The sequence below is a fragment of the Gasterosteus aculeatus genome, chromosome 8 (genome assembly GCF_964276395.1).
Source record: "Gasterosteus aculeatus chromosome 8, fGasAcu3.hap1.1, whole genome shotgun sequence".
Lineage (NCBI taxonomy): Eukaryota > Metazoa > Chordata > Actinopteri > Perciformes > Gasterosteidae > Gasterosteus > Gasterosteus aculeatus.
Window position 1 is genome coordinate 20,587,044 of NC_135695.1, and position 18,207 is coordinate 20,605,250.

The following is an 18,207-nucleotide window of genomic DNA, read 5'->3' on the forward strand; positions in this document are numbered from 1 at the left end:
TTCGAAAAGTCATTTAGGTAAATCAGAGACCCTTTTTCTTTCTTGTTGGTGTTTACTTTCGAGGGGCAGGCGGGAGTTACTTCCGGTCTTTTGTTTATGGTTTTCATTTTGACTTCCAAGTGAAACGGCAGCAGGTCAAAGGTGAAATCATAGCATAATCGCTGACACACTCTCTCTGTCACGAAGAAGCTCCTGCAGAATCAGCCTTAAGTGTTGATGAATGGGTTTTTGATGCGCTCAGTGTCCCGCTTGGCCTCCGCGACTTCTGACCCCCGCCGTGTAAAAGAGGACGGAGCTTTATGCTGCGTCTTCTCATTTTAATCTAATGGTATTTCCTGTCGCTTCATTTTCCTCAGTCAGCAGCTCCTGTTGGACTTTAAGAGCCCAGTTCATCAGAGTCATTGTCCAAACAATCACAATGTTATTTAACCCTGTTGGTCATTATCCTTGCTTCTGGTCCCCCTGATCTTTGTCTTTGTTCCTGCAGCGGAGAGGGACACGACTACATTCCACTGGTCCTTGACCCTGTAGTAGTCTTTGTTTTAGTTCTGTTCCCTGTTCTAGCCCTAGTCCTGGTCTTGGTCCCGGCCTTGGTTGAAATAACAGCATTATACCGCTGCTGGTTCAGGCGTTTGTGTTCTTGGTTCCGGTCCATGAGCCCTGCGGTCTACGTGACTGTGGATGGAGACTCTTTGGCTCCGTGTGACTTGATGCAGACTGCTCAGAGAAGAGTCACATAATAATAATAATAATAATAATAATAATAATAATAATAATTGGGGTTTTTTTTGCAGTTTTTCTGTTGCTTTAGATTTATCACATGTATGAAATGTCTAGGGCGATATCAGTTATTGGTTGTTTGGTTTCTGTTGCGTTTGTGGAGAAGGAAGCTGATTGTCTGAGGATTTATTTCATGTTCATTCACACAGACAGACTCTCTGAGAGCGGTGACGCCCCCTGCTGCTCACAACGCACCTCTCCACCGGGACTCTTATTTTGAAACACAACGAGTGAATAGATCGGACTAAAGTTTGAATCAGACACATGGTGTTAATACATAATGCAGATCATCAAATACATGACGTCTCTTTACATAAATACCTTTAAATAATAACAACATATCTGCGTTTAATAGACGATACCGTCTTCTGGCAATATCCATCACATTGATAACAATTACATTACATGTCATTTTGCTGACGCTTTTATCCAAAGCGCCTTGCAATAAGTGCATAGGGGTACAAACTTAGAAGAGTAAGAAACAAGTGCAATTTCCTCAAATAAGCCAGTTTACAATTTTCTATAGATGGCGTTACAAGTACAATTTAAGTGCTACAATCTGTTAGTCTTTTAGTCTAGTAGAGTCTGATTTGATTAATAATTAATTAATTAATAAAAATACATTAGATTTTTGATTATGATAAACTAGAGGTTATTAGAAACGTGTGGGAAAGGCGTATGTATTCTGGTTGTTAAAGCAGTAGTATTTTCACTGGTAAAAGAAGTGGAATTATCACTGTGATTATTCCTGTTAATAGTAGTTAGTAGACATGTTGGTTGTAGTGGTAATAGTTGAATTATCAGTAGCACTATTCAAATATAAGTGATGATGATGATTAGTGGAAGTAGAAGTTGTATTAGTAGTGGTAATAGAAGTAGTAGTAGTTGTGGTATTGGTGTTTGTGAGTCAGTGCCGCTTTACTGTAACAGAAGCGCCTTGCAAAACCCTTATTGTGAAACCCGAGCGGAGCGGAAATCGTCCGTTAGCATCCCGTAGCTAAGTCTACAGGGAGTGTGTGTTTGTGTGAGTGTGTATGTGTGTGTCCCGGTGACAAAATGTTACCTTTATCTGTCAAAGACGACGAGTACAAACCCGCCAAGTTCAACCTGCTGCTGAAGCTCTCAGGATGGTTCAGGTAAGCTCGACGGCTGCCAGCTCAGCTAACGCTAGCTAACGGAGCTAACGCTAACGTTAAGCAGCTGACTAGCGGTGAGCTACTAGCCAGATGCTAACCGGCTAGCCTGGACCGACGCGTCCCCGTAACGAGGCTTTATGAATATTATCACGTATTATTCACCTCTGACAGTTTTTATTGTGTGTGGACGCGGCCTTCGGCAGTTCGTATCCCGGGTTAGGGGCGGTGTTTGTCCCGGGTTAGTCCCGGATGTCTGGGTGAAGGAGCTTGTTGCTGATCGTTTCGTGTTTACAGGTCGATCCTCGCAGACAAAACGTCCCGGAATCTGTTCTTCTTCCTCTGTCTCAACCTGTCCTTCGCCTTCGTGGAGCTCTCGTATGGCATCTGGAGCAACAGGTGAGCTAACACTGCTAGCATCGGTGTGCTTGTTCTGCTCAGGATGTGCCACGTATGTCTTAGTGTCTGTGTGTGTGTGTGTGTGTGTGTGTGTCTGTGGGGGTGTGTGTGTGCATGAAAGCACACTTCCGGTGGTCCGGGAGGCCCTGTCTGTTAATTAATAACCGATCAGGTTATGTATTATATATTTCGATTTGGTCTTAGATTAGCCTTCAGTTTAGCTTTCCATTGTGAAACTTCACTTCCTGCACGTTCTCTACAGCTGTCGCAATCTTTGATGTGTACAGTTACCATGGAAACAGGTGACGCTGAGCCACTTAACGAGTAATTGACCCAATCAGAGCCTCTCCAAGTTAAATGTAAAATATACGTACATGTATACATTGATTACCCAGGTGATCTAATCGGTCCTGGATCACAAGTGCTTTCATATTTATTTTCATAAATGTTGCTTTATAAGTGAATTAATGGTTCTCACGTGTTTTAATATTAATGTTCTCACCGGGAGGCAGCTTCAATCAGAAGCTTTGTATATTATTTAAATGGAGGAGACAATGAAGCTAGTCGAAACATCACAAGCCTCATTGTGGGCTCTCTCCCGTACGGGGGTGTAAAGGAGAGAAGAACCTCTTTACGGCAGTTGAAGCCGCCCTGCCTGGACTTTACACCGCGTGTGGTGTCACAAGTATTTGATGTGTGTTTCCTCTTCAGTTTAGGTTTGATCTCAGACTCCTTCCACATGTTCTTTGACTGCACCGCTCTGCTGGCAGGTCTGGCAGCCTCCGTCATCTCCAGGTGGAGATCCAACGACAGCTTCTCCTACGGGTGAGATCGTGGCTCTGTGCTCTGTTGGTCATGATCACTCTTTCCTCTGTTAGTGAGGTCTGACCAGCCTGCGTCTGTTTCAGTTACGTCAGAGCAGAAGTTCTGGCCGGCTTCGTAAACGGGCTCTTCCTCATCTTTACAGCCTTCTTTATTTTCTCTGAAGGAGTCGAGGTACACACACATTAACACACATATACACACATATACACAAACACACTGCTGCTGTCTGTCTCATATAAACTGTCTGGTTGTTCTTGTTCCCGTCAGAGAGCTCTGGAACCTCCCGACGTTCACCACGACCGGCTGCTTCCGGTCTCGGTCGCCGGTTTGCTCGTCAACCTGGTCGGGATCTTTGTTTTCCAGCACGGCGGCCACGGACATTCACACGGAGAAGAAGGTAACGCCTGCCATCACCGGGTCAGAAACCTCACTCAACCTGCAGAAGCTTTGTCTGTAAAACGACTTCAGTAGGACCTCCTCGATGAGGTCACTGCTCTAAAGCAGAACCTCTGTGCCGTGGAGCAGAACCCTTCTCTCATCCCTCTAACCCGTCTGTCTCTCAGGTCACGGCCACAGCCACTCTCTGTTTAACGGCAGTGTGAATCATGGACACGCTCACGGAGGGCACGAGCCCGAGAGCAAACACGGAGGACACGGACACAGTCACGATGGACATGCGGGACACGGACACAGTCACGATGGACATGCGGGACATGGACACAGTCACGATGGAAACGGGGGACACGGAGACAGTCACAGTCACGGTGAGAGTCGCCACTGAAACGCCCCTCCCCACCCCCCCGTGGAAGAGACACGACGGACTCGTGTCCCATTCACGCTGTTTTTTTGTCTCGTCGTTGATATTTTCCTCTCTGCTGTGTTTGTTGTTGCAGACGAGCTGCGCACGCCGGGAAAAGGAGCCAGTAAACAGATCCTGCAGGGTGAGCGCTGATCACATGACATGCGGTTCATCTTATCGGCAGGAAGACCTACGGCATGACGAGTCGATAAGAGCATAACAGGAGTGCACGTTAAAGAGTAAAGTCAGTCAGACAGTCTGGTCCCTGATGAGGAATACAAGCAGCTTTGGAACATGACAAGTGTAGAAAAACGCACATCTTTACAACCATTATAATTATATTTAGTATATGACGTGAATTAATATACTGAAGCTTGATGAAACATGACTCATGAGCAGCTGTTGTGGCCTCAGTGTTTGACCACCGGGGGGCGCCACCACGCAGTCACTGATAAAGATCTTTCATTTCAAAATATATTTCATTTAAATATAAACATGTACAATCTCTACAACATTGTCTGACCTCTGACCCTCACATCAGACACTAAGCTAAACCTCTGAGAGACAAATGTCATGTGACGTGAAATACACAACAACCTTGCACAACGACTGCGAATCTGCGGCTCCCGTTCTACATTTGGGCACCATAACACGTGTGTGTGTGTGTGTGTTGCAGGCGTCCTGCTGCACATCATCGCTGACACTCTGGGAAGTGTCGGCGTGATCATCTCTGCTCTGCTGATGCAGAAATACGACCTGATGATCGCCGACCCGATCTGCTCGATGCTGATCTCCCTCCTCATCGGAGTCAGGTGACCATCACACACCTGCAACCCGACATGACTCTGCATTCTTACACTTCCTGTTATCTCGTCTCAAAGTCGGTGTGTTTTTCTTAATTTGTTTCTGGTCAGACGTCTTGAGATTGTTAAAAAATAGGTCAGTGAACGCCCCTCTGATGAATCTTTAAAAAAGAGTTAACGATTCAACCAAACGTCCTCACTAGGACACAATAGAGCCTCCTCAAGGACCACCGCAGCCCCTAAAAGACATTCAACATCTTAAAGAAGCTCCTCCTCTTGTCTCATAAAGTACCCGTCAAAAACCCTGCAGTATTAAGACGCCACGGCTTCTTTGGACGGATCGTCTCTCGGGTTTCAGCTTCCACAGCAACTCCGAGTTGCTCTGGAAAGAAACGCGAGGCCTGACGAGTATTGGTTTCCACTAATGTAAAGAATGTGGGATTAGAAGTTAATGGGCTCTAACGTTCCAAACCACCGGTATGCAGCTGGAAAGTGGTTCTGCACTCCGTCCTTTGGATGTAAATGTAGCGTTCAGATTTCCCAGAAGGCCCCCCTCGCCATTGAACGGAGATGATGTGCGCTGACGTGGTTTGATGGGCTGGAAGTGATCACAGCTGCAGATTTGAGAAGTCTGTGGTCAGCTGAGAGGCCTTCACAGACCGCGGGCCGTCACGCCACTGCAGCTGGAAAAAAATGAGAAAAAAAAGCCCCGACCAAAAACCCTGTAAAAGAATCTGCAGATTGTACGAGTAGAAGTACTGTAGTACCACTTCTCCCTTTTAGGTACTGTGGGAGTATCATTTGTAGTCCGAGGGGTAGTAGTAAGAATTGCAGAAGTATTAACAGTATTTGTGAGGACATCATTAAGTAGTCTTCTGGTACCCGTGGTACCTTTTTTTTTTTTTTTTTTTTTTTTAGTTTGAACTTAGTTTTGAGACTTGCTCAGTCTTTGACCTCTGACCCCCTCAGCGTGGTGCCGTTACTCAGAGAGTCCATCGGGATCCTGATGCAGCGAACGCCTCCCTCACTGGACCAAGCCCTGCCCGAGTGTTACCAAAGGGTGAGTACAGGCCCCGCCCACACCAACACCTGACAAAGCGTCACTTTTTACATTGCTGCTGTGATCGTGGCAGCTGAGCGCATGAGACTTATAAGAGCAGAGTAGTGATGTCATCGACTTTGTATCAGCTGACCTCAGACTCAAGTTCCAAGTTGGACGTGGTTTGTCTCATCTTGGCAGAGCTGCTTTTTTCTGTCACTTGATCAATGCACCCACATTCTGTAAAGACATTATTACATAACATGTCATTTAGCTGACGCTTTTATCCAAAGCGACTTACAATAAGTGCATTCAACCATAGGGATACAAACTCGGAAGAGCAAGAAACAAGAAAGTGCAATTTCATCAAATAAGCCAATTTACAATTTGCTATAGATAAGTGGTGTTACAAGTACAATTTAAGTGCTACAATTTGTTCGTCTTTTAGTCGAGGTAGAGTCTGAATAGGCGTGTTTTTAGTAGAGACCCGCCCCCCTCTGATTGGATGGTCCGACTCAGTGTCAGCTCGCCATAATATTCATAACTTAACTTTATGGGAACCTTAATGTTGACAATGGCTCACAGATGTGATGTGATCATGTTGCTTCTCAGACTTCCTCGATGAGCACTGATCGGTCGATCAGGATTTGTACCATTAGTGCACAAGGGACATAATGCTCAGGGGTGAGTCTAATTCCTGGTTTATTGTGTTGTGTTCAGGTGCAGCAGCTGCAGGGCGTGTACAACCTCCAGGATCCTCACTTTTGGACGTTGTGCACAGACGTTTACATTGGAACAATAAAGCTGCTGGTCGCCCCCGACGCTGACCGCCGCTGGATCCTCAGCCAGACCCACAATGTCTTCACACAGGTACCTGAACACACCGCACCTTCATACAGGGACCTGAACACACCACATAGGTACCTGAAGGCATTGCACCACGTCTCAACGCGTGTACCCGGAGTAAAAGCACAACTTGATTACGTACCAACTGTGATGTGCTTTTAGAAATGGATGGTACGATTATTGTGTTGCACTACTAGACTAACGTTGTCCGTCTCCTCAGGCTGGAGTTCGACAGCTCTACGTTCAGATCGACACGGCAGCCATGTAGAAGCTCCTCCTCAATACAGCTGGGACCAATCAGGTTCAGTCCGCCGCAGGTAACCTCTGACCCCCGGAGTCATTGCTGGACACACAGACCAGCAGGGGGGCACGATGAGGACTGGACACCCTTCCCCTCCTCCTCTTTTTTTGAAAACGTCCATGTTGACGGTCAGAAGGACTACCCCTCCCCCCCCCCCCCCCCCCACACCCACCCGGCTGCACTTTGTAGTCTGGAGCAGAGCATTCTGGGTAAGTGCCTTCATCGTGACTCAGACCCCCCGCGCCCATCTCTGCTGGGACCAGACTGATGTTAACCGTTTTTTTAACGTGCCAAACAATGTGACCAAACCATGTGACCTGTCCGCAGGGTCTTTTTTCAACTGTAATAAATAATTGTTTCTCTGATGCAAATTCTCCATCTTTATTGATGACAAACATTATTCTGATGACATTATGAGCAGTAGGTGGAGCCGTCCATCATGCGAAGGTGTTTCAGTGCGTCTGGTTCCGCGTTCACTCGCAGCATGTCCACCTCCAGCGGGTGGAGCTGCCCGGTGACGACCAGCGAATGAAGCGGACCGCCTAGGTCACATGACACGAGCTGACTTAACGTCGCCGCACGCATTGCCTGGTCGTCGGCGCCGAGCCGGGCCACGCCCACACACACTGTGTCCTCCGTCACACCTGCAGGGGACGCGACGTTTGTCCGGTTAGCATGCTAACCGTTAGCATCGGTGTTTTAAATCTCAGCTTCGACAGGAGGGAGTGTGATGATGGGTTTAGCTTCATGATGGAGACGGATGAGTTAAACCAAAACATCAAAATGTTTAAATGCAGGATCAAAACATGTGGCGATCAGAGCTGCAACATAGAAACATGTTTTAAAAAATAAAAAAAAATAAAATCAACATTTTGAGTGAGTGTAGGTCAATCAGAAAACAGCTGACAAGGCGTCACTGACCTAGCTCCTCCCCCTCCTCCCGCCTCCTCTGGATGATCTGGATCAGCTGGTCTGCAGCCTGATTGACAGTCATGAAGCGAGCAGGCTCGTAGATCTTCTTCCCTCTGAAATCATTTAACCGACAAACAGAATTTTAACAGGTTTCATCTTCATGAACGTGGACAATTTTTTAGCAAAATCAGGTTTGGGATAAATGTTGTTAAAGGAAAATAAAACTAATCATGAACATTTCTAAGTATTGGAACTTTAATCTCACTCGCTCAGAAAACATCACCAGCAAACATTAAACCAGCAATAAACCCAGAACTGGTTCTGGTTCTTACCTCATCATGTTCTCGATGCTCTGCTCTTTGACCTTAATATCTGTAAAAAGAAATTAAATTAAGCTACAGTGTTTTTGTATAACACATTTACATTTTTCTAGTGTTTTTTTTTTTCTTCTAAGTTCTTTTAACCGTTCATTTAAAACTTTGAATTGAAATGTGATTTGAGTCCAGTTCTGTATTTCATTTGGAGGCGACTTTTTACAGTAAAAGAATATATAAATCTGAACAGAATAAAACACAAAGACATTTATTTGTCGGCAGAGAGACTCGTGCGACATTGTGAACTCTGAGAATCATCAGATTACTTTCACGTCTCAAACTCAAAGAGGAATTGGAGGAACGGATGATGGATGAACGTCTTTGTGTGTTTAAGGTCTTTTATTTCCTCTAATAAATATTAAGGACCGGCTGAGCCACACAGCCCATTACACAAACAGTCCCCAGCAGGTTGTTCAGCTCCCACAGGACGTGGGGGGGGAGGGTCAGGTGATTGATGGTCGTGGCCTCTAAACTGATCCCTGGTGGCGCTAAAGGCAAAACCTGCTCGACCCTGAACGCACCGTCCAGCTGCTCAGTGAGCTCCAGACACAGAATCTCCACAGTCCACCTTAATGTGACCAGTCCACCTTAAATAGTTCAACATCGAGCAATAAGAGAATCTTTGGGTCTTTAAATCTCCCCGTGGTCCCTGAACGTGCCACAATGGCAGTTATCAGGTTGATACGGTGACATCGGATTTTGATAGATATGTTTCCCTTTTGTTTGTCTTCAGTGTGTGTGTCTCTCACCCAGCAGACAGAGTGTGTGAAGTCCAGCTGTTCTGTTCTTACAGATTTTGTCATAGAAGCTCTCTGGTCTCCATGTGTCCGTCCAAAACACCAACGACACCGTCTCCCCAAAGTTATACAGCTGACACACACACACACACACACACACACACACACACACACACACACACACACACACACACACACACACACACACACACACACACACACACACACACACACACACACACACACACACACACACACACACACGTAAATGTAAAAAGTGTTTTCACAATAAAAGCACTTTAGCTTAACTCTTATTCAGATATTATGATAGAAATGAATCAGAAGGTCAGTCCTGGTGGAACCAATCACAGTTCAAACAGTTTCTCTCTCCGTCAGTGTTTCACATTAATGGATTACAGTCATCAAGAAAATGGATTCCAGTGTATAAGACCCGCCCCTTTGTGGGCCCGATTTACCCTGTAACGTGCGATGGACATTTTATTACTTGCATTTTGCATTTTATTACCCTTCAACTCATCGTTCAGGGCCGTTGCTTGCTTCTACAATTTGTGGTGGTTTTTGGAGACGAACCATAACACGATCTCATTTTACACAATTTAGTCATTTTTTCTCATGTAAATTAAACATCTGGAGTCTGAATTAAGCCGTTTTTATCTGTTAGAATGTATTATTTATTATAATACATATATTATTGTTGGTAATTTAAGTAGAACTTAAGAGGTGTCATGTGGTGTGGGGGCGGGGCCCACGCACAGCAGGGGCTGATGGGATTAACTCCCGGTGGCGGGAGCAGGGAGCTCATTTGCATACCCCGCCCCTCATTAGCATATTAACGCCCCCCCCCCAATGCTAATCAGTGACCATGGACACCTGCGTCCTGCTCTCTGATTGGCTGCTCTGACAGGTCGGTTATTTACGATCACTTTAATGAGCTCCGTCAGCAGATGTGGAGACAAACACAGGGAATTTCTGACCCGAGTCCTGACTCACAGGCATCCATGTTCTGTATCGTTAGGACACGTTGTTCCTCACATCCACAAACAAAAGACACATCCGTGAGACATCTACAGGTCATGTGACCACATGGTAACACGTCTTTAACCATTCAGCATCCAGGAGAAACACGCCGAGTTCAAAGAGAAAAAAAGTAAAGCTAGTTTAAGGTCTTCGATCAGATTAAAGAACGTCTTATACAGTTAAAGGTTTAGATGAACATTTAAATCGACAAACAATCGAATAAAGTTCGAGAATATCAACTGATGCCTGTGAGGCTGATTTCAGGGGGCAAACAGCCCGATTCATTGATTACCTGCAGACCACAGCAGCCCACTGCGTTCATGATGGAGGCGTTGTGGATGACTCTGTACGGTATCCCAGCATTCACTGCTCTCAGCACCAGGTCGCTGTGGGTGGTGGCTCTGCAGGACGACGGAGTTTAAATACAAAGGCAGCATTGGTGTGTTTAAGGAGGACAGCGGAGAGACATCGGGATACTTGTTGGGAGACTTAATCACTGGTGATTCATCGATGAGAAGAACACAGAAGATCAAAGTGCAGAAGGCGTAGGGATGACGGAGTGACTCCATCACAGACCAACTTAGATAGCGGGGTAATGTACATAAAATGAGGTCAGAAGGTTAATCCAGAGTGGGATTTTTGTAAAAAGGGAGATTATAGTCTTCAGGCGAACATAAAAACAACCAGCTTTTCTTTTATCCAAACTGTAAAACCAACATTCTCATCAACAAATGTCAACAAAGTTTCAATCCGAGGGCTCCAGGCGCTCTGCACTCTGTTATTAACTCTGAGGGAAAATCTGGTGGTTTTGGGGAGAAATGCGCAGAAAAGAAGGCCGAGCCGCTCGGAGAGAAGCTCTGCGGTCACATCAAGCTCCCAATGTGCTGACGCAGCAGACCTCAGGCCTGTGGGATCAATACGAGCTGCAGATACGTGGACAACATGACTCACCCGAAAGGGTCGCCCACCACCAGGAACGCCACATCGGTGACATCAGCATCCTTCAGGATCTCATCGGCCTCCTGTTCCACCAGGTCTCTGTCGGCCAGGATCAGCTCCTTCCCATAGTACTCCTCCTGAGGGCCACGAGTCACAGTGAGCCAGATGCTTGAAGAGCTAGCACGCTGCTAACGTAACCAACACGCTGCTAAAGTAACCAGCATCCTACTAAAGTAACCAACATCCTACTAAAGTAACCAACATGCTGCTAAAGTAACCAACATCCTACAAAAGTAACCAACATTCTGCTAAGTAACCAACATCCTGCTAAGTAACCAACATCCTACTAAAGTAACCAACATGCCGCTAAAGTAACCAACATGCCACTAGAATAACCAACATGCTACTAAAGTAACCAACATGCTACTAAAGCAACCAAGATGCTACTAGAGTAACCAACACGCTGCTAAAGTAACCAACACGCTGCTAAAGTAACCAGCATCCTACTAAAGTAACCAGCATCCTACTAAAGTAACCAACATGCTGCTAAAGTAACCAAGATGCTGCTAAAGTAACCAACATGCTGCTAAAGTAACCAACATCCTACTAAAGTAACCAGCATGCTGCTAAAGTAACCAACATCCTGCTAAAGTAACCAATATGCTGCTAAAGTAACCAACATGCTACTAAAGTAACCAACATGCTACTAAAGTAACCAACATGCTACTAAAGCAACCAAGATGCTACTAGAGTAACCAACATCCTACTAGAGTAACCAACACGCTGCTAAAGTAACTAAGATGCTGCTAAAGTAATCAGCATCCTACTAAAGCAACCAAGATGCTACTAGAGTAACCAACATCCTACTAGAGTAACCAACACGCTTCTAAAGTAACCAACATCCTACTAAAGTAACCAAGATGCTGCTAAAGTAACCAGCATGCTGCTAAAGTAACCAACATCCTACTAAAGTAACCAAGATGCTGCTAAGTAACCAACATCCTGCTAAGGTAACCAATATGCTGCTAAAGTAACCAACATCCTACTAAAGTAACCAAGATGCTGCTAAAGTAACCAACATCCTACTAAAGTAACCAGCATCCTACTAAAGTAACCAAGATGCTGCTAAAGTAACCAACATGCTACTAAAGCAACCAAGATGCTACTAGAGTAACCAACGCGCTGCTAAAGTAACTAAGATGCTGCTAAAGTAATCAGCATCCTACTAAAGCAACCAAGATGCTACTAGAGTAACCAACATCCTACTAGAGTAACCAACACGCTTCTAAAGTAACCAACATCCTACTAAAGTAACCAAGATGCTGCTAAAGTAACCAGCATGCTGCTAAAGTAACCAACATCCTACTAAAGTAACCAAGATGCTGCTAAGTAACCAACATCCTGCTAAGGTAACCAATATGCTGCTAAAGTAACCAACATCCTACTAAAGTAACCAAGATGCTGCTAAAGTAACCAACATCCTACTAAAGTAACCAGCATCCTACTAAAGTAACCAAGACGCTGCTAAAGTAACCAACATCCTACTAAAGTAACCAAGATGCTGCTAAAGTAACCAACATCCTACTAAAGTAACCAACATCCTACTAAAGTAACCAAGATGCTGCTAAAGTAACCAACATCCTACTAAAGTAACCAGCATCCTGCTAAAGTAACCAGCATCCTACTAAAGTAACCAAGATGCTGCTAAAGTAACCAGCATCCTGCTAAAGTAACCAAGACGCTGCTAAAGTAACCAACATCCTACTAAAGTAACCAGCATCCTGCTAAAGTAACCAAGATGCTGCTAAAGTAACCAACATCCTACTAAAGTAACCAAGACGCTGCTAAAGTAACCAACATCCTACTAAAGTAACCAACATCCTACTAAAGTAACCAAGATGCTGCTAAAGTAACCAACATCCTACTAAAGTAACCAGCATCCTACTAAAGTAACCAAGATGCTGCTAAAGTAACCAACATCCTACTAAAGTAACCAGCATCCTACTAAAGTAACCAAGATGCTGCTAAAGTAACCAACATCCTACTAAAGTAACCAGCATCCTACTAAAGTAACCAAGACGCTGCTAAAGTAACCAACATCCTACTAAAGTAACCAAGATGCTGCTAAAGTAACCAACATCCTACTAAAGTAACCAGCATCCTGCTAAAGTAACCAGCATCCTACTAAAGTAACCAAGATGCTGCTAAAGTAACCAACATCCTACTAAAGTAACCAAGACGCTGCTAAAGTAACCAACATCCTACTAAAGTAACCAAGATGCTGCTAAAGTAACCAACATCCTACTAAAGTAACCAGCATCCTACTAAAGTAACCAAGATGCTGCTAAAGTAACCAACATCCTACTAAAGTAACCAAGACGCTGCTAAAGTAACCAACATCCCACTAAAGTAACCAGCATCCTACTAAAGTAACCAAGACGCTGCTAAAGTAACCAACATCCTACTAAAGTAACCAACATCCTACTAAAGTAACCAGCATCCTGCTAAAGTAACCAAGATGCTGCTAAAGTAACCAAGATGCTGCTAAAGTAACCAACATCCTACTAAAGTAACCAAGACGCTGCTAAAGTAACCAACATCCTACTAAAGTAACCAACATCCTACTAAAGTAACCAGCATCCTACTAAAGTAACCAAGATGCTGCTAAAGTAACCGACATCCTACTAAAGTAACCAGCATCCTACTAAAGTAACCAAGACGCTGCTAAAGTAACCAACATCCTACTAAAGTAACCAGCATCCTACTAAAGTAACCAACATCCTACTAAAGTAACCAAGATGCTGCTAAAGTAACCAACATCCTACTAAAGTAACCAGCATCCTGCTAAAGTAACCAGCATCCTACTAAAGTAACCAAGATGCTGCTAAAGTAACCAACATCCTACTAAAGTAACCAAGACACTGCTAAAGTAACCAACATCCTACTAAAGTAACCAAGACGCTGCTAAAGTAACCAACATCCTACTAAAGTAACCAAGATGCTGCTAAAGTAACCAACATCCTGCTAAAGTAACCAGCATCCTGCTAAAGTAACCAGCATCCTACTAAAGTAACCAAGATGCTGCTAAAGTAACCAACATCCTACTAAAGTAACCAGCATCCTGCTAAAGTAACCAAGACGCTGCTAAAGTAACCAACATCCTACTAAAGTAACCAAGATGCTGCTAAAGTAACCGACATCCTACTAAAGTAACCAGCATCCTACTAAAGTAACCAAGACGCTGCTAAAGTAACCAACATCCTACTAAAGTAACCAAGATGCTGCTAAAGTAACCAACATCCTACTAAAGTAACCAGCATCCTACTAAAGTAACCAACATCCTACTAAAGTAACCAAGATGCTGCTAAAGTAACCAACATCCTACTAAAGTAACCAGCATCCTGCTAAAGTAACCAGCATCCTACTAAAGTAACCAAGATGCTGCTAAAGTAACCAACATCCTACTAAAGTAACCAAGACGCTGCTAAAGTAACCAACATCCTACTAAAGTAACCAAGACGCTGCTAAAGTAACCAACATCCTACTAAAGTAACCAAGATGCTGCTAAAGTAACAAACATCCTGCTAAAGTAACCAGCATCCTGCTAAAGTAACCAGCATCCTACTAAAGTAACCAAGATGCTGCTAAAGTAACCAACATCCTACTAAAGTAACCAGCATCCTGCTAAAGTAACCAAGACGCTGCTAAAGTAACCAACATCCTACTAAAGTAACCAGCATCCTACTAAAGTAACCAAGACGCTGCTAAAGTAACCAACATCCTACTAAAGTAACCAAGATGCTGCTAAAGTAACCAACATCCTACTAAAGTAACCAGCATCCTACTAAAGTAACCAAGACGCTGCTAAAGTAACCAACATCCTACTAAAGTAACCAACATGCTACTAGAGTAACCAACACGCTGCTAAAGCTTACTGACAGACAGGCAGTTAACAGACAGACAGACAGTTAGAGAGACAGACAGACAGCTTACTGACAGACAGCCAACAGACAGTTAGAGAGACAGACAGACAGCTTACTGACAGACAGGCAGTTAACAGACAGACAGCCAGTTAGAGAGACAGCCAACAGACAGACAGACAGCTTACTGACAGACAGGCAGGCAGGCAGGCAGTTAACAAACAAGCAGACAGAGAGAGGCAGACTGTTGGAGAGACAGAGACAGCGGCTGTGCTCTTAATGCTCTTTTCTTTTGGACATTTCAAGATATTTCTTTCGCGTCTCTGGTCCTCCCATAAAACGCGAGTGTCTCCGGACCCACCAGAGCCTCCTTCCCCACCGTGAGGACGGAGGTGTAGGCCTCCAGGTAGACCCTGGAGCAGCTCTTCACCACCTGCAGCCCCTTCACCGTGATGTCCGCCGCGTCCCCGAGCCCCAGGCCGACCAGATACAGCATCGCGCCGGCCGCGCTCCGTGCGACGAGTCGGTGTCGCTGCGCTGCGCAACTCAAACACCAGTAAAACTTCACGATCGCGTCATTCTAACTGCTAAATACGTGTTTTCACGGCTCTCACGTGTAGTCTCGGTGGACGGGTTGGAATACGGCACGCCGTAAAGTGTTTACGTTTACGACAGCTGCAGCCGCGTCAACGACCAGCGCGGTTCTCGTGTGGGCGAGATGTTTACCAGACCTCCATCGACACATGTTTGTATTTCTGAAAGCCGGGCATGGGGCAGAGCTTTGCGCCGATCGGAGATAACTCGTGCATGTGTTTTCTGGTACGTTTTGATGTCATCTTTAATTCGGCGTACAGCATATTATTCGGCGACAATACTGATATAAATTCAGGGCAGACACTTGGTCATAATATGTGAGCGTATGAGCCCAGTCGATTTGAACTAAGCCGAACTGCAGAGACTAATAAAGTGCAGAGACACAACTTTAGCAGTCCGTGCTAAACTAATTCAAAGTAAAAAACATTAGCAAATGGAGGCAGGGCTTCCCTGAAATAATAACCTGACTGATCTCTGATGATGTCTTCTCGGAATAAGAATTAAGTTAATGTGAAACTTTGAACTCAGTTTGATGGTTGAGTAAACTTCACCGAGGGTTTGATCTCTTACTGCCTGTATCCAGTCGGCGCTCTTCTTCCTGTGAGAAACCAGAAATAAAAGCACAGAAAACCCCTGAAGATTCAGTTCAGGCCTTGAGTCATCTGAGATGTTGTGTGAGTTTGTGACATGCAGTCGGATACTGTGCAGGTGAACAAAGCTGCATGAGCCTCTCGTAAAGCAATCTCCTTTTCACCTTCACCTCTGTGACGTTTGGGATCAACAACTATTTCTGGGGGTTCAGTTCTTTGTTTGGGTTTGTTGAGCCTGAAGTCTCTTAAAAGCTCACTTTAAGATCAAACCCAATGGTGGTGTTTTTAGGGTTAATTATTAGTGTGCGCCATTGGTTTGGTGACAGACTGGACCCCGAACTGCACCACACAGGGCCATAGGATGGATTACACTCTCTCTCTCCGGTTGTTTCCATGGTGACGGTGGTCGGCAGCGCGGCGTGTGAAAGCAGTTGGGTTGTGAATGAGTCGGTGGGAAAGACTTCTCCTCTTCGCTCTCTCTCTCTTTCTCCCTCCTCTCTCCCTTCACAGTCTGTTTCTCCCCCGTTCGCCCCTTGTTTTGGTAAACAAGCCTCTCTGGACCACGTGACCCGGCCGGGTCCCCTTCAATCCTTCAACTGGGAACCACTAAATGACTGGGATGGCTGGTGGGTTACATAATGGGCTCTCTCCTTTTTGGGGGGACGTGGCGGGATGGGGGGGGGGATGGGTGAGGAGGAGGGGGGAGGGGTGGGTCGGGGCAGAGAAGCAGTGCAGGATTGTGGTCTTTTGTTGCCCTGTTTCAGGGCTTGTTCGGCTCCAGTCATCCAGAGAATCAGCGCTGCGTCTCTCTGTTAACTGTTTCTCTCCACCTTCACGTCCTGGTCTGGATTTGCTTACGAACGAGGAAACATTTAAATGATGGTTTAAAAGAATCTGGATCAGCCAGAACCGGGATAACTAGTCCGAAGTGGACTGAAGTGGACCTGGCCTCCCGAGTGTATGAGGTGTCGAACGTGCCTCCTCAACCGAGAGAGGGAGAGTCGCGTGACACCTGAGTGCAACATGTGATCTACACCATCATCACCAAGTAGCCACTTCAGAAGACGAACTATGTATGGGACCCATGCCTTTATTTTGAAAAGCCCATGCAGAAAACTTAGACAGGACGTGAGACTTTATGTTTTCTGTATACAAAAGATCAGAACTTAAAAAATAAATCAAACTCAGACGTTTTATGTGACTTCAGGTGTGTGAGGTGGTCACATGACTCCTGAGACAGAAACGGGATTAAACAGATAACGATCTGAACAGGATTAGACGCGTGTTGTCTGTCTGAAGGTTTAATCTGACTTCTGATCAGCTGACAGATGTTGTGAGTAACAACAACGACCACCAATGTTCACGATCTGCACAGCAGATGAAGCAGTTGTTTTGGTGAAGTATCTATATGTACTTTTTAACGATGTCGTGGGTATCTAGAGGTTAATTACTTCACACTCACATAGTAATAATAATAAAAAACATGATTTGCATCAGTCCTTTCCAATGTACAAACTAAAAAATACAATAATAGAATGAATATAAGGAAACAAATTAATATTTAATGTATACTTGGAATGCAATTTTACCACTTTGTCTCTGCTTGTTGTCATGTAATTTTTAAAAGTATATATTGGACATATTATAAATACTATATTGTTTTTCTTTTTCGCTATTTATTTTACGCAGGGAGCTGATAACGGGTTAATTGTTCACATGTGACAGGATGTTGGTTTTATCTTTCTGGGTGTTGCCGTGGAGATAATCATGACTCTAGTTCTAACTGGCTGTGATGATGACTGAGACCCGACAGATAAAGATTTAACGTGATGTATTGTTTCATCCGTGCACACTGTAGTCCAGTTAATGAGAGGAAGTCCCACATGTCTGTTACTCCATGTCGGTTACCCGGTTAGCAAACGTCAGAGAGAAGGGAGGGAGGAGGACGAAACGAGGGTCACTACGTCTGCAGACTTCCGTCTTTAGTGACGTGAGGATCGGATGAAAGGGAAACTATTGTAGGGCAGAATGGAGGAATTGTCAAGGAGCACAAGTCATTTTAGGGAACAGAATTACGATCATACTTGTGTTTCAAAAGATTAGAAAAATGGAGTCTGGTTTCCTCCTGTCTTTCTTTCAGTTGTGGAGTCTTTGGCCACAATGATGATGATGACAAAG

General features: G+C 44.8%; 2 protein-coding genes across 2 annotated transcripts; one reads left to right on the forward strand and one right to left on the reverse strand.

The window, feature by feature from the left end:
- Nucleotides 1-1,689: 1,689 nt before the first annotated feature.
- slc30a7 (solute carrier family 30 member 7) lies at nt 1,690-7,290 on the forward strand. The gene is made up of 11 exons (XM_040184742.2): nt 1,690-1,916; nt 2,211-2,312; nt 3,024-3,137; nt 3,221-3,308; nt 3,405-3,534; nt 3,701-3,901; nt 4,031-4,078; nt 4,613-4,748; nt 5,709-5,799; nt 6,499-6,648; nt 6,845-7,290. Exons 1-11 carry the CDS (start codon nt 1,837-1,839, stop codon nt 6,890-6,892), a joined length of 1,188 nt encoding a protein of 395 aa, XP_040040676.2. The 5' UTR covers nt 1,690-1,836; the 3' UTR covers nt 6,893-7,290.
- Nucleotides 7,291-15,727, reverse strand: dph5 (diphthamide biosynthesis 5). The gene is made up of 7 exons (XM_040184743.2): nt 15,207-15,727; nt 10,938-11,062; nt 10,279-10,387; nt 8,961-9,081; nt 8,170-8,209; nt 7,847-7,950; nt 7,291-7,569 (listed from the first exon to the last, which is right to left on the reverse strand). Exons 1-7 carry the CDS (start codon nt 15,339-15,341, stop codon nt 7,337-7,339), a joined length of 867 nt encoding a protein of 288 aa, XP_040040677.1. The 5' UTR covers nt 15,342-15,727; the 3' UTR covers nt 7,291-7,336.
- Between the last annotated feature and the right edge of the window lie 2,480 nt (nt 15,728-18,207).

Excerpts from the sequence above, each read along its gene's own strand:
- slc30a7 (XM_040184742.2), top strand. The coding sequence starts at position 1,837 with ATGTTACCTTTATCTGTCAAAGACGACGAGTACAAACCCGCCAAGTTC. Across the intron at positions 3,309-3,404 it reads TTTTCTCTGAAGGAGTCGAG|AGAGCTCTGGAACCTCCCGA; the intron begins GTACACACACAT and ends TGTTCCCGTCAG. Across the intron at positions 6,649-6,844 it reads CCCACAATGTCTTCACACAG|GCTGGAGTTCGACAGCTCTA; the intron begins GTACCTGAACAC and ends CCGTCTCCTCAG.
- dph5 (XM_040184743.2), bottom strand. The coding sequence starts at position 15,341 with ATGCTGTATCTGGTCGGCCTGGGGCTCGGGGACGCGGCGGACATCACG. Across the intron at positions 11,063-15,206 it reads CGGTGGGGAAGGAGGCTCTG|GAGGAGTACTATGGGAAGGA; the intron begins GTGGGTCCGGAG and ends CGTGGCCCTCAG. Across the intron at positions 7,570-7,846 it reads GGAGGAGGGGGAGGAGCTAG|GTGTGACGGAGGACACAGTG; the intron begins GTCAGTGACGCC and ends CGTCCCCTGCAG.